This window comes from Leptopilina heterotoma, unplaced genomic scaffold (genome assembly GCF_015476425.1).
Source record: "Leptopilina heterotoma isolate Lh14 unplaced genomic scaffold, ASM1547642v1 Lhet_87, whole genome shotgun sequence".
Classification (NCBI taxonomy): domain Eukaryota; kingdom Metazoa; phylum Arthropoda; class Insecta; order Hymenoptera; family Figitidae; genus Leptopilina; species Leptopilina heterotoma.
Window position 1 is genome coordinate 159,337 of NW_025111190.1, and position 13,100 is coordinate 172,436.

The 13,100-nt window shown below is 21.8% G+C and overlaps 2 protein-coding genes across 3 annotated transcripts in view; both read right to left on the minus strand.

Moving 5' to 3' along the window:
* Positions 1–2: 2 nt before the first annotated feature.
* LOC122511534 (DNA replication licensing factor Mcm6) lies at positions 3–10,754 on the minus strand. The gene is made up of 11 exons (XM_043626843.1): positions 10,614–10,754; positions 10,242–10,385; positions 8,996–9,260; positions 8,133–8,335; positions 7,628–7,826; positions 6,535–7,065; positions 5,841–6,146; positions 2,513–2,840; positions 1,957–2,046; positions 1,725–1,855; positions 3–380 (listed from the first exon to the last, which is right to left on the minus strand). The coding sequence occupies exons 1-11, from the start codon at positions 10,703–10,705 to the stop codon at positions 240–242; spliced, it is 2,430 nt and encodes an 809-aa protein (XP_043482778.1). The 5' UTR covers positions 10,706–10,754; the 3' UTR covers positions 3–239.
* Positions 10,753–13,100, minus strand: part of LOC122511539 — a 5,793-nt gene continuing 3,445 nt past the window's right edge. The window contains exons 5-6 of one of the 2 annotated variants that reach the window (XR_006302529.1): positions 12,304–12,427; positions 10,757–10,884 (exon numbers count right to left, since the gene is read on the minus strand). Coding sequence is in view for 1 of the 2 variants with exons in the window: in XM_043626852.1 (XP_043482787.1) it covers positions 10,871–10,884 (14 nt within the window). In the remaining variant the exon portion in view is untranslated. Of the gene's footprint in view, positions 10,885–12,303; positions 12,428–13,100 lie in introns of both variants that reach the window. The other variant, XM_043626852.1, reaches the window with a different exon arrangement.

The following is a 13,100-nucleotide window of genomic DNA, read 5'->3' on the forward strand; positions in this document are numbered from 1 at the left end:
CATTTATAAAAAATGTGAGTCTTTAATATACGACTGAAAACACCATTCAACAAGGTGATAATACTTATCAAATATTCAAGAATCTGGTTTCTCTTTCTTAAAATATTAAAAGAAAGGAAACAATTTTCCTTTGTCTTGTATAAAAAATTAATCTCAAATTTCGTGAAGAAAAAAATCACTCAAAACAGATCATTGTCCATTACACTTTAGATTCCGATTTAAATACTAATTAATAACTTTTACATATCTACACAATAATTTGGATGCACGAAAAGTACTTTATCTGATTCATCTTTCTCTTCGCCGTCATCTTTTTCTTTTTCCTTTCCTTTTCCTCTGCTCTTCAAATCTCCTTCTCTCAGTGGAATGATAATTTGATCCTGCAAAATGACAAATCTGTGATTTAGACGCAATTCAATAATTATTGAAAATATTTTTAAAACGTAGCAATAAAAATGACAGGCCTCGGATCGACTTTAAAGCGCAAAAACAGTCGCTTTAGTCGATAAAAAAAAGGAAATTTTTTATTTTCTTGTATTTTCAAATTTCAAAATTTGAATAATTTTGTTAATTAAATATTTAAATATACTTCTACGGGAAATAAAATTATAAAAACTTTAATTTCAAAACCTTTTGAATAATTTGTACAAATTACAACTATAATATAATTATTTTCTACAATTTTTAACTAAACTTCATCCCTAAATCAATTATCGTAATTCTGTTTTTAATAATTTTCCAAAAGTTCTTTGAGAATTCAATTATTTAAATACCAAAATTCAATTTTTTATAATAATTTCAACTGTAACTGTACTTTTTTAAAATTAAATACTTTCAAAAAATTAAAATAAGTAAAAATCTTTTTAAAATACTTGAAATTTGGATAAATCTTGTAAAAGTAATTAAATTTTAGAAAAATATTTAAAAAATCAAATTTTTAAAGAATTTTAATTAGAAATATGAACATGATTTCTCCCAAAATTTTAATAAATCTAAAAACGTAAATTTAAAAATTTTTTAATTTCCTTTATTCAAAGATAAGTGAATTTTAAAAAATTTTAGCAAAACATTTTTTTAAGAATTAATTTTTTTAAAAGTATTGCACTTTTTCGAAAATAATTGAATTTCTTAAAAGAATTTTTGTATAGTTTAAAGAAAAAATAATTAATTTTTTTGAAGAATGTTAATTAAAAATTTTAAACATAATTGTTTTCTCCAAAATGTTAAAAATAATTTTAAAAAAATTTAATGCTATTTTTTGTATGTACGTATTTAAATTTTCGGAAATATGTAATTGAAAATATAGAAAATAATTGAATTTTAAAAAATTAAAATGAAAAAATTCTAAGAATTACTTTTTTCAAAAATATTTTCATATAATTTTTAAAAGATAATTTTCATTAAATTACAGTTTTCAATATACACTTGAAGATTTTTCATTAAAATTTTTGAGAGTTCAATTATTTAAAAAATTTGCAATTAAAACTTTTTAAAAAATGATTTTAAAAAATTGTAATAAAATACTTAAGAAAAAATCAATTATTTTCAATTAAATTTTACAAAATTTCGATTATTCAAATCTTTTTTATTGTAATATTTTGAAAATTTAATTAGAAATATTATTCAAAAATAAATTTTTTGAAATATTTGTCTATAATTATTTTTCGCAATAAATATAAATCTAAATGATTGCATATAAAAGTTACTATAGTAAAAATACTCACAGTGTAAGTCAATCTGTCAATGATTTTTTCTGCCAAAGCCTTTCGGCTCAATATGTCTTCTTCGGTTTCAAGTTCTTCCTGCACTTGATCAATGTACCATAGAACCAAGTCCGACTTCTTGATACCGTGACCTATTTAAAAAAGAATTCATTTATTTTATTAAATTCTTTCCTTCATACAAAAAGAAAAAATTCAATTTAATTCCCAATTATAAAATTCTTGAAAAACATACCTTCTTCTTCACCACGTTTCATATGAAGAATCAATAAATTAGAAATTCTCTTATATTCCTCGTAAGACAGCGTTACCTTCTTTGCCGGTTCTATAAAACAAATATTTTCATTAAGAAAAAATAATATGATTAAAAATTTTTAGTGGAAAATGAAGACAAAAAATAATCCGCAGTATTTAAGGTAAAATAAATAATATAAATACAGAAAAAACTTACTTCACACAAAAAAAATGAGAATTATCTCACAATTGACAGTTTTAACAAATATTCACATATTTAGATGAACTTATCTTCAATATTTTTTTTACTTTTTGTTTAAAAACATTTCTTTTCACTGCAGTAGATAGACAGTAAATTTAAAAATATCCGATTATTATAACAGTATAAAGAGAAAGAGACCAAATATAATTTTTTTAAAAGAAGTAAGAAATTGTCAGTACAGGCAAAAAGAGTTATCCTCGAAATTTTTTATTTTAGAAACAAATTTTCAAAAATGACCAATTTTTTCATGTCTATAATGCAATTTGTGTAATTAAAACAAAAAATTCCCACCAACCTGGATCATGTTCAGGTTCGTTATCTTCCTGCACGCCATTTTCTTGTTCCTGAGCTGGCTCAACATCCATTGCCATTTCTTCTACATCATTTTCAAGATCGATGTCTGGCTGCTCAACTCGAACAATACTTTTGCTCAAAAGTCGACGGGCTTCCTCAACGTGTCTCACAGTGACGTCATCCATGCATTCCAATTTAGCAAAAGCTTCGGACAATCGAATCAAGCTCTCTAATTGACGTACAGTAACTCTCCAGGTTGATTTTCCACTACTGAGTCCTTCTCGTTGTCTAAGAACAGTGTAAGTCTTAACCAAAAGGTCGCCTGCTTCCTGAAATTTAAAAATTTACGTTCTTTTTATTTTCATTTTCTGTTTAAATCAAACTTATTCGTTACTTTTATTAAAATACTGCAAATTTATTAAATAAATTTTATTTATTTATTATTTTTCTTTATATTTATTAAACATATATAGTTCATGCCTTTCGGCTTTGAACGAGTATTATTTTTCTTTATATTTATAATACTGAGAAAAAATAATTTTTTCTTTATAGTATTTATAATACAAAGGAAATATAATATAACTAGCAAATGATACGAGCGCCATGCTAGCTCGCGGAACGCGGTATTCCATTTCTTATTATTTTGTAAATTAAAAACTTTTATATTTTCAAGAATAAACATAAATTTTTGAATGATTACAGATTCAAAATTTAAAGAATACACAGGGCTCAGATCGACTTTAAGACCCAAAAAAAGTCGCTTTAGTCGCATAAATTCACAACAAAAGTCGCGAAAAGTCACATGAAATTTTAGAAAAACGACAAAAAAGAAGCATGAAATTGTAAAAATTGTAAAAAAATGACAAAATGTTAATGGGAAATGTTAATTAGAATTGAGTGTAAAATGTAACAAAATATTTTTATGAAAATTACTTTATTTGTAGTTTTCTTTATTTGCAATGAAACACAAAAATAAATTTTAATCGTAAAAAATTATTTTTTAAGGCAAAAAAATACTGAAATGAATCGAATAATCGGTTTGATTATTATTTATTTAAAAATTTACTTTTTTTAATTATTTTTTAATTATTATAAAACATGAAGATATCAATTGCTCCGAGTTGAAAACTCGGAGTAATCGATTTCTTCATGTTTTATAACAATTTTTTATAAGTTGTTTAATTTCATAAAGGTTTGAATGTGAAATTTTTGAAAATCTTAATTCCTATGTAAGAATAATAATAATTAAATATTTATTTAAAAAAGAAGTTATTGATGTTTTCGAATAATTTAAAAGAAATTCGTAAATAAATGTAACAGAACATTTTTTTGAGTAAATTTTTTCCTTTTATTTAGGTACTAAAAATTTAAAAAGTTTTATTTCATTTTCAATTAATATCTGTAATTGACAAATAGGATTTCAAAAATTTTTTTCCCTTTATTTTTAAGAAACTTTGAAGCAATAATTGTAATTAAGAAATAAAAATTATGCAAATTATTTCCTTATGAAAATTGAGAATTTTCTACAAAAATATTAAGAAATGGAAATATATAATGTTTCTCTTCCAAAATTTTGAATATTTCAAATATTATTTTATTATAAATCATGAAAAAATGAAAGTAAAAAATATGACTATTATTATTTAGTAGATAATAATAAACAGTTAAACAAAAAAAAGATTTCTAGTATTTAAAATTTAAGTCAAAAAGTAATTGAAAAATGTTGAAAAAGTCGATTAGTCGCATTTTACTCAAAAAAAATCTGGAAAAAGTCGAAAAGTCGCATAATTCCAGCCCTGAATTCATTTATTAAGTACATAATATTAAATATACTTGTTTATTGTTATTCAAAAATTTTAATAAAATTTTTCGCAAGAATTTCATTTTTCTCATAAATAATATTTTTTATAAAGCAATTCAATTTTTTTTTTAAATATTAATTAAATTCGATTATTTTCAAGAATTTTAATATAAATTCAATTATTTTAAACAATTTTGATGAAAATTTAAAAAAAATTATTATTTTCAAAATATTTAGTAAAATTCCTTCAAAAAATTCAAATATTTTCAAAAATTCAGATAAAATCATTCGAAAAAATTCAATTACTTTTATGAATTGTAAAATCCTCCACAAGAATTGAATTATTTTCATAAATAAGAAAATTCTTATCAAGAATTAAAATAATTTCATAAATAAGAAAATTCTATAAAGGAATTCAATTATTTTCATAAATAATAAAATGTTTCGGAAGAATGTAATTATTTTCAATACAATCTTAATAACATTTCTTGAAAGAATACAATAATATTTAAAAATATGATTTAAATTCAATTATTTTGAACAATTCTGATAAAAAATTCTTCGTAATAATTCAATTATTTTTATAAATTGTAAAATTCTTGTCAAGAATTCAATTATTTTTGTAAATTATAAAATTCTTCTGATAAATTCAATTATTTTAGTAAATAATAAAATTCTTCTGAGAAATTCAATTATTTTTGTTAATAATAAAATTCTTCCGAGGAATTCAATTATTTGCAATACAATTTTAATTAAATTTCTGGGAAAAAATTTAATTATATTCAAGATAATTTTAATAAAATTTCTCTAACAGGTTCAATTATTTTTAAAAATTGTAATAACATTTACGATTATTTTAAAAACTTAAAAGAAAATCTTCATAAAATTTAATTACTTTCAAAATTTTCAGTAAAAATTATTAAACAAAACTTCATTATTTTCAAGAATATTGAAATAAATTCTTCAAAACAATTCAATTATTTTATAAAGAATTTTAATAAAAATCTTCCCAAAAATTAAATTATTTTCAATACAATTTTAATTACATTTTCTCGAAAGAATTCAATTATTGAAAAAAATGTTGATAAACTTCTTGAAATAAATTCAATTATTTTAAAGTTTTTTTATAAATAATTGATAATATAATTATAATATATAAATAATAAATTTCTACAAATAATTGAATTTTTGAGAAGAATTTTATTAAAATTATATTTAAAATAATTGAATTCTAGTGAAAAATTTATTATTTATTGATATAATTGAATTCTTACGAAGAATTTATAAATAATTTAATTTTCCCTGGAATACAATTATAATTGTATTTAAAATAATTGAATTCAATGATTTTCAGTACATTGATATAAAATTTTTTAAACATTACCGATTACCGAAATACAACAATTATTAATATAGATTAAAATTATTGTGTTAAATTTTTCAATTTAGTTTATTTAGAAGCATTAACATTTTTTGATTTAAAATAAGGAGAAATATTTTTGTAAAAATTTCAAATTCAAATAATTACCTTGCTGATGATTGGTTTGAAGTGCTTGGCAAAGTTAATGTAACGAAGAATTTCTTCCTGTGTATAAGGCGTATCGATAGTGGCAGTAACATTACTATGTAAGTCGACAATTTTTTTGGCAATCGCATTGTCAACCACTTCATTGCATTCGTCAACCAAAATGAAGAAGAGATCGAATCGAGACATAATAGGCGCCGTCAATTGAACATTTTGTTGCAAAGATTTCTGCCTATCGTAGCGACCGCCAATCGGATTGGCAGCGGCGAGAATCGATGTTCGAGCATTTAAAGTCGCTCTAACTCCCGCCTGAAATAAAAAATACGTAAACAATTAATAAAAATCAAACTAAACAGCAAAATTGTTGTGAAGAAAATAAAATAAAATAGCGAAGCTATTTTGGTATTTTTTTATTTTCGCTATTTTGTTTTAGTTTCTTCACAATAACTTTTATATTTGTATTATATTTTATAATAGAAAAATAGTCAAGCAAATAGTAAATTAGTAAACAAATAGTAAAGCAATAAAATAAGTAGTAAAACAATAAAATAAATAATAAAACAGAAAAAAAGTAAAATACTACAACAAAGAGTAAAAAAGTACAATAAACTGTAAAACAGTGAAATAAACAATAAAATAATAAAGATGAAAAAAATGAACAATTCACAGAATAAAAATTCTTTCACAAACAACAAACCTTGGCGAGAGAAATGGTCTGCTGTTCCATAGCTTCGTGAATAGCGACTTGATCTTTGGGATCCATTTTGTCGAACTCGTCAATACAACAGATTCCATTGTCAGCCAACATCAAAGCTCCGGCTTCAATGACAAAATCAGAAGATTCCTCATCCCTTACAACGGCTGCAGTTAAACCGGCAGCAGTTGACGCTTTACCCGATGTATAAATTGCTCTCGGTGAAATATCGGCCACTTGTTTTAAAAGTTGCGATTTCGCTGTACTTGGATCGCCAACAATACAACAATTTATATCGCCTCTTAAAGTTGTTTTTTCCACAGTTGTTTTTGGAACACCACCAAATAACATTAAAGTGACGCCCTTCTTCACTTCATCATTGCCATGAATTGAGGGGAATAAACTCGATACCAAATTCTGATACAAATTTCTATCGTGACTCATTTCATAAACCTTATTCCATTCAGATTCTGTCATTTGTTTCTTTATTGTTTCCTGTGTTATGTCTTCCATTGACATTTCGGTACCACCAAACTGTGAATAAATATAAAAAATAAAAATATGTAAAATAATTAAAGTTTAAAAGATTATAATAAAAATATTCTTAAAATTAGTTTTTTAGTTTCTAAAAAATGTTTTCCTAGAAATAAACTCTTTAAAAAAATTGGGCAGAATGTGCTTTTTTACTTAAACAAAAATTGTCCAAGTAAAAAACACATTCTGCCCAATTTTATAATTTTTTAAAATTCAATTTATTTAAAATTTGCAATTAAAATTTTCCAAAATTTGTATTTTTAAAATTTTTAATGAAATATTTAAAAAATCAATTATTTCCAATAAAATTTTACATTATTTCAATTAATTGTATATTTTGAAATTTTAATTATCTTTGAAAAATTAATCATAAATAAAATTTTGAAATATTTAACTTAAAAGTTTTTTGAAATAAAAAAATCATTTTTTAAAAATAAGTCGAAAAAAATGCAGAAATTCATCTCCCATTCAAGGCCTACTAATGCATAAAAAAATATTAAGTTTTTACTGTCTCTCTGTGATGGAAAAAGTATATTTTTAAATATTGAGAATATTTTCTTACCCTGAGACTAGTCGCAGTAATACTGCAAGCTAGAAAAGCCATTCTGTAATTTAAATCTCTAACACCAAGTGCCTTAAGTCCCCTGACACCGTCGCCTTCATCGAAATTTTTGTTATTTCCAGTGATTTCAGCTTTCGCTCCTGGAAATGCGAGTGCACCAATATCAGGAACAACTATCAACGTTCCAGTGAAATCATATCTGAAATTAAATAATAATATTAATTTTAAAAGAAAATTTTTATTATATACTCCAGGAAAACATTTTCATACAAAATATTAAATATTAAGTATTTAAATATTTGTTATTAATACTTCCTCATAAATTAAAAAAACAAAATTTAATGAATTATATTAATTTTGTATTACAAATTTTAAAAAATTAAATAAATATATTATATTTTAAATAAATATTTTTTATTTAATTTTTTAAATTTTAAATTAAAATACTTTACACCAATAACTAAAAGAAAAAATCAAAATATAGATTTTATTAGAAAAATAATACCTGTCACCAGCTTGAATCGTTTCGACAGTTTCTCCACGAAGAATAATTTCCATTGATCGAGGTATACAACCTCGAGGAAGTTCAGCTTGTGTTTCCTGAATTCGAACTTTTTGGAAATCAACAAAAAGTGATGCGTCGGTGTCGAGCATAAAACGACGACGATTATTGCAAACTGGATTTTGACAGATCGTTGGATTCGTGAACTGCAATAAAATTTTTTTAATTATCAGTTAAATAATCTTTAACGTCCAAGATCTCTTATAAAATAAGGCAAGTAAAACGAAAACATTCGGACAATGAATAGAAATATATTTATTTACTCCAACGTTTCGAAATCTAAATGATTTCCTCTTCAGGGAGTCTGCTGATTCTTTATTAATTTTAATTCTCAATTTTTTACCAATTTCATTCTGTTATTATTAATTATTAATTAATTAAAAAAATTTTTTTTATTTTTTATTACTTTTATTTTATTTTATCAATATTAAGTTATATTATAATTTTTTGACTCCAGACTCTACTCCATCGTCAGGGCATAAAATTTAAGTCTTCGTTTATTTTACTTAATAATTTTTGGTAAGATAATTCATTAATTTTTATTTTATTTATTGTTAAACTATTTTTATTATTTTAATTTTGTATAGCCTCCTTGAAGAGAAAATCATTTAGATTTCGAAACGTTGGAGTAGATAAATATATTTTTATTCATTGTCCGAATGTTTTCGTTTAATTTGCCTTATTGTTTTATTATCATTTAAGTAAATTTTTAACAAACAAACAAAATTAATTAAAAACGGTTTGGATATTTCTTGTATAACGTAATAAAGATAAATCTATAAAATGAATTTTTAGAAAAATGTTACCTTAAATTGCTGTTCGACATTTTTAATTATTGCATTACAGTCAACACAGACAAAAGTTCCGCTAATTAATTCGGGATGAACGGGATGAGTTCTTACAACTTGGCCTGAAATTCGAATTAATGTTCCAATTTTCGTTGTTGTTAATTCTCTCAATTTGTGTCGAGTTGGTACATCAACGAGACTCACGTAGCATTCTTTTTCCTTTTTTAATTTCACTAAATCTTTGAGATAATTTTCAACTGCTTTACACAAAAATGGATAGACTCTGCAAAATATTAAGCAATTTACATATTATTATTATTTATTTAAATCACATTCCTTAGTCGCAAAAATAATTAATGGGCAAAATTAATTATTAATTATAAATAATTTTAAACGAATTAATAGGTATGTGGTCACTTTTTCTAAACAATATTTTCTAATCCTTTTTTTCTTAAAAAAGCGATTTCTACCTAATGAAATCTGTTTTCTAAAAACAGTTTTTCTAACAAGTTTTGATTTGTAAAAAAAGTTTTTCTAAAAAGTTATGATTTCTAATATTTATTTTTGTGACATTTGTAAAATTCCATAATTTTGATAAAAGTTAGAAAATTGTTAAAAAATTAAGATTAGGAAATAGAAACTATTTTGCATATGTTTTTGCTTCTCAATCTCAACTCTGTTCACAAAATTATGAGTTTCTTTTTGAAAAAGAAGAAAAATTTTATAAAATTCCTATTTTTTATCACAATTTTTTAACAAAATTCTGTTCTTCTTTGAGAAAAAGAAATAACAATAATTTGCATCATTTTTATACAAAAATTTCCAAAATGAATGTATTTATAAAACATTTTTTTATTTTTTAACTAGATTATTTTAAAATTTTGTTAAAAAATTTATATAATTTCTATGTTTTTACTATTTTTTAACAAAATTTCAAATATTTTTTTCGAGTTAAAAAATTTTCATAAATTTTATTTTTTAATCATACACCTATTGATCGTCATTACAAAAATTAAATATTGTTAGAAAAAAATAAATTTGAAAATTACCTTTATTGGAAAAAGAAATTTTTCGAAAATGACTTTTATTAGAAGAAAGAAAATTAGAAAATCACCTTCATTAGGAAAAAATTTTTAGAAATTCACCTTTATTAGAAAAAAAGTTTTAGAAAAACTGTACCCCAACCAATTAAAAATTTTAAACAAAATTCTCATAAAATAATTAATATAAAATTGAATATACTTCTTATAATATATAAACAAACCTATAGTATTCTTCAATAATAGTCGTCGAAAGAGTTTGATTATAACTTTCCAAATCGTCAAACGAAATTTCCAAAGTACTTCTCTCAGGACTGACTAATTCCTCTGTCAATTTTCTGTATTTTAATTCACCTTCTTCCTTATACCTAAGAAATAAATAAACATTTTTAATCTCAAACCTCCAAATAATATAATTATAACCTCTAAATAGTAAAAATCTTTTAATTCAAATTAAGTCATCATTAAATAACTACTAGCAAAATTATTTAATAAATGCCAATTACAAGATACAAAAGAAAAGGAATTTTTCCAAAAAAAAAGGATTTTTATAAAAAATAGAAATTTTACAAAAAAAATGTTTTCCTAAAACTTACTCTTGTAAAAAGTCCTGAAATAATTTTTGACATTGAACGCCAATTTCATCACGCACATGTATTTGACCAGGCTGAGTGTCTCCCAAATCCATGATTATTATAAATACTATAAATTAAACAAAAGCAAACACAGGAATAATTTAAACAAATTAATCACACGCAACAGGTTTACAATGAAACGAAAAGCCAAATGTCCGTCACAGCAGAAAATTGGCGGGAAAAAAAAGCATCGCTACTGCAATTTAATTTCTCCGCAATCATCTAGATGGTGCTGAAATCACAAAAAATCGTTGATAAATTAGATCTCCTTAAAAGGAGGAAATATTTAAATATTTTCAAACCTGCAATCTTGAAAAATTATTATTATTTCTAAATATTAATTAAATAATTTAAGATTATAAAAATATAGCTTTTAAATTATTAATTAAACTAGCAAATAATACGAACGTGATATTCAATTTATTATTGTTATGCAAATTACAAAAATTTTTTATTTTCAAATATAAATTTTAAAATAATTCCATGATCAAAATTTAAAAAATTCAATTATTAAGTACAAAATTAATTATTATTATTTATATTTTCAAAAATTTTAACATAATTCTTCTCAAGAATTCAATTATTTTCATAAATAATAACATTATTCTTCGAAAGAATTCAATTATTTTCTAAAATTTTAATAAATCCTTCTAAACAATTCAAATATTTTTTAAATATAGTAAAATCTTTGCAAAAATTCAATTATTATCAATAAAATTTTACGAAACAATTTAATTTTTTTCTTAATTCGTTATAAAATTTTTCAAAATAATACAATTATTTTCTAAAGTTTTAATAAATCCTTCGCAAGAATTCAATTATTTTCAAAACAATTTTAATTGAATTTCTCGTCAGAATCAAATATTTTCAAATATTTCTATAAAATTCAATTATTTCCTAAAATTTTAATAAATTCTTCGAAACAATTCAATATTTTGTAAATACTAAATTTCTTTGTAGGAATTACATTATTTTTAATCCAATTTAAATAAAATTAAATAAAAGAATTTAATTATTTTCAAAAATTTTAATAAAATTCAATTTCAACAAGAATTTAAAAATTCTCTAAAAATAATTCAATTATTCTCAAAATATTTTTAAAAAATTCTGTATGAAAATTAAATTACTTTCAATGCGATTTTTAAATATATTCGTCAAAAAAATTGAAAGAATTCAATTATTTTCAAAAAATAATAAAATTCTTCTGATGAATGCAATTATTTTGAATATGCTTAATTTTAATAAAATTCTTTACAGAAAGTCAATTATTTTCGAAACAACTTTAATTGAACTTCTTGAAAGAATTTAATTATTTTGAAATATTTCTATAAAATTCTTCAAAACAATTCAATTTCAATTTTATAATAGAATTCCTCTCTTGAAATTTTTTGATAAAATTCTTTTCAAAAATTCAATGATTTTCTATACAATAATTTTAAAATTGAAAATATTTAAAAAAAATTTTTTTTTAAAAAGTTAGGAAATAAAAAAGCAATTAACAACTAACTTCAAACAGCGAACAGATTGCCGAAATACAACGATTATTAATATAGAAGAAGATAATTTACTGTATTTAGAACTTTCTTGATTTTACGTGTTTTTAATTGTTTATTTTTAACTTGTTTCATCAAAAATATATGTATATACTTACAAAACTAATCTAAAAATATTTCTATAATAAGTAGATTATTTGCTTTATGCACTTTCTTCTTGAATTGATAATTTAGCATTCTGTTTCATATTTTTTGCAATTTAGTTTGTAATTGATTCTGTAACTGTCAGAATAAATACATTAAAATTAAAATATGCACATTAATCATCTAAACGATTAATTTTTTTAATTTAATTAAAAAACAGATAAAAATTAATTTAAGTAATTAAATAAATACAATTCTTATGCAACTTACAGAAAATTTTTAATTTTCAAATATCAACTTCAATTTTAAAATAATTTCAGATTCAACATTTAAATATTGACTTATTTAACTAGATAAGTAATTAATTATTACTTTTATTATTTTCAAAAATTGTAAGAAATAAATTCAATGAGAGAATTCAATTATTTTCATAAATTTTAATAAAATTCTTCCCAAGAATTCAATTATTTTTAAAAATTTTAAGAAAACTACACAGAAGAATTGAATTATTTTCAATAATTTATAAAATTATTCGGAGGAATTCAATTAATTTCAAAACAATGTTAATTGAATTCCTCAAAAGAATTTATTTTCAAAAATTTTAATCAAATTCTTTGCAAGAATTCAATTATTTTTATAAGTAATAAAATAAAATTCTTCGCAGTATTTCAATTATTATTTTTAATACAATAATTATAATAAAATTTCTTAACAGAATTCAAATATTTTTAAAAGTTTTAATAAAATTCTTCGAAAGAATTCAACAATTTTTAAAAATTTTAATAATACTTAACGGAAGAATTGAAATATT

Excerpts from the sequence above, each read along its gene's own strand:
- LOC122511534 (XM_043626843.1), bottom strand. The coding sequence starts at position 10,705 with ATGGATTTGGGAGACACTCAGCCTGGTCAAATACATGTGCGTGATGAA. Across the intron at positions 2,841-5,840 it reads TCAAACCAATCATCAGCAAG|GAAGCAGGCGACCTTTTGGT; the intron begins GTAATTATTTGA and ends TTTAAATTTCAG. Across the intron at positions 2,047-2,512 it reads CGAACCTGAACATGATCCAG|AACCGGCAAAGAAGGTAACG; the intron begins GTTGGTGGGAAT and ends TTTGTTTTATAG.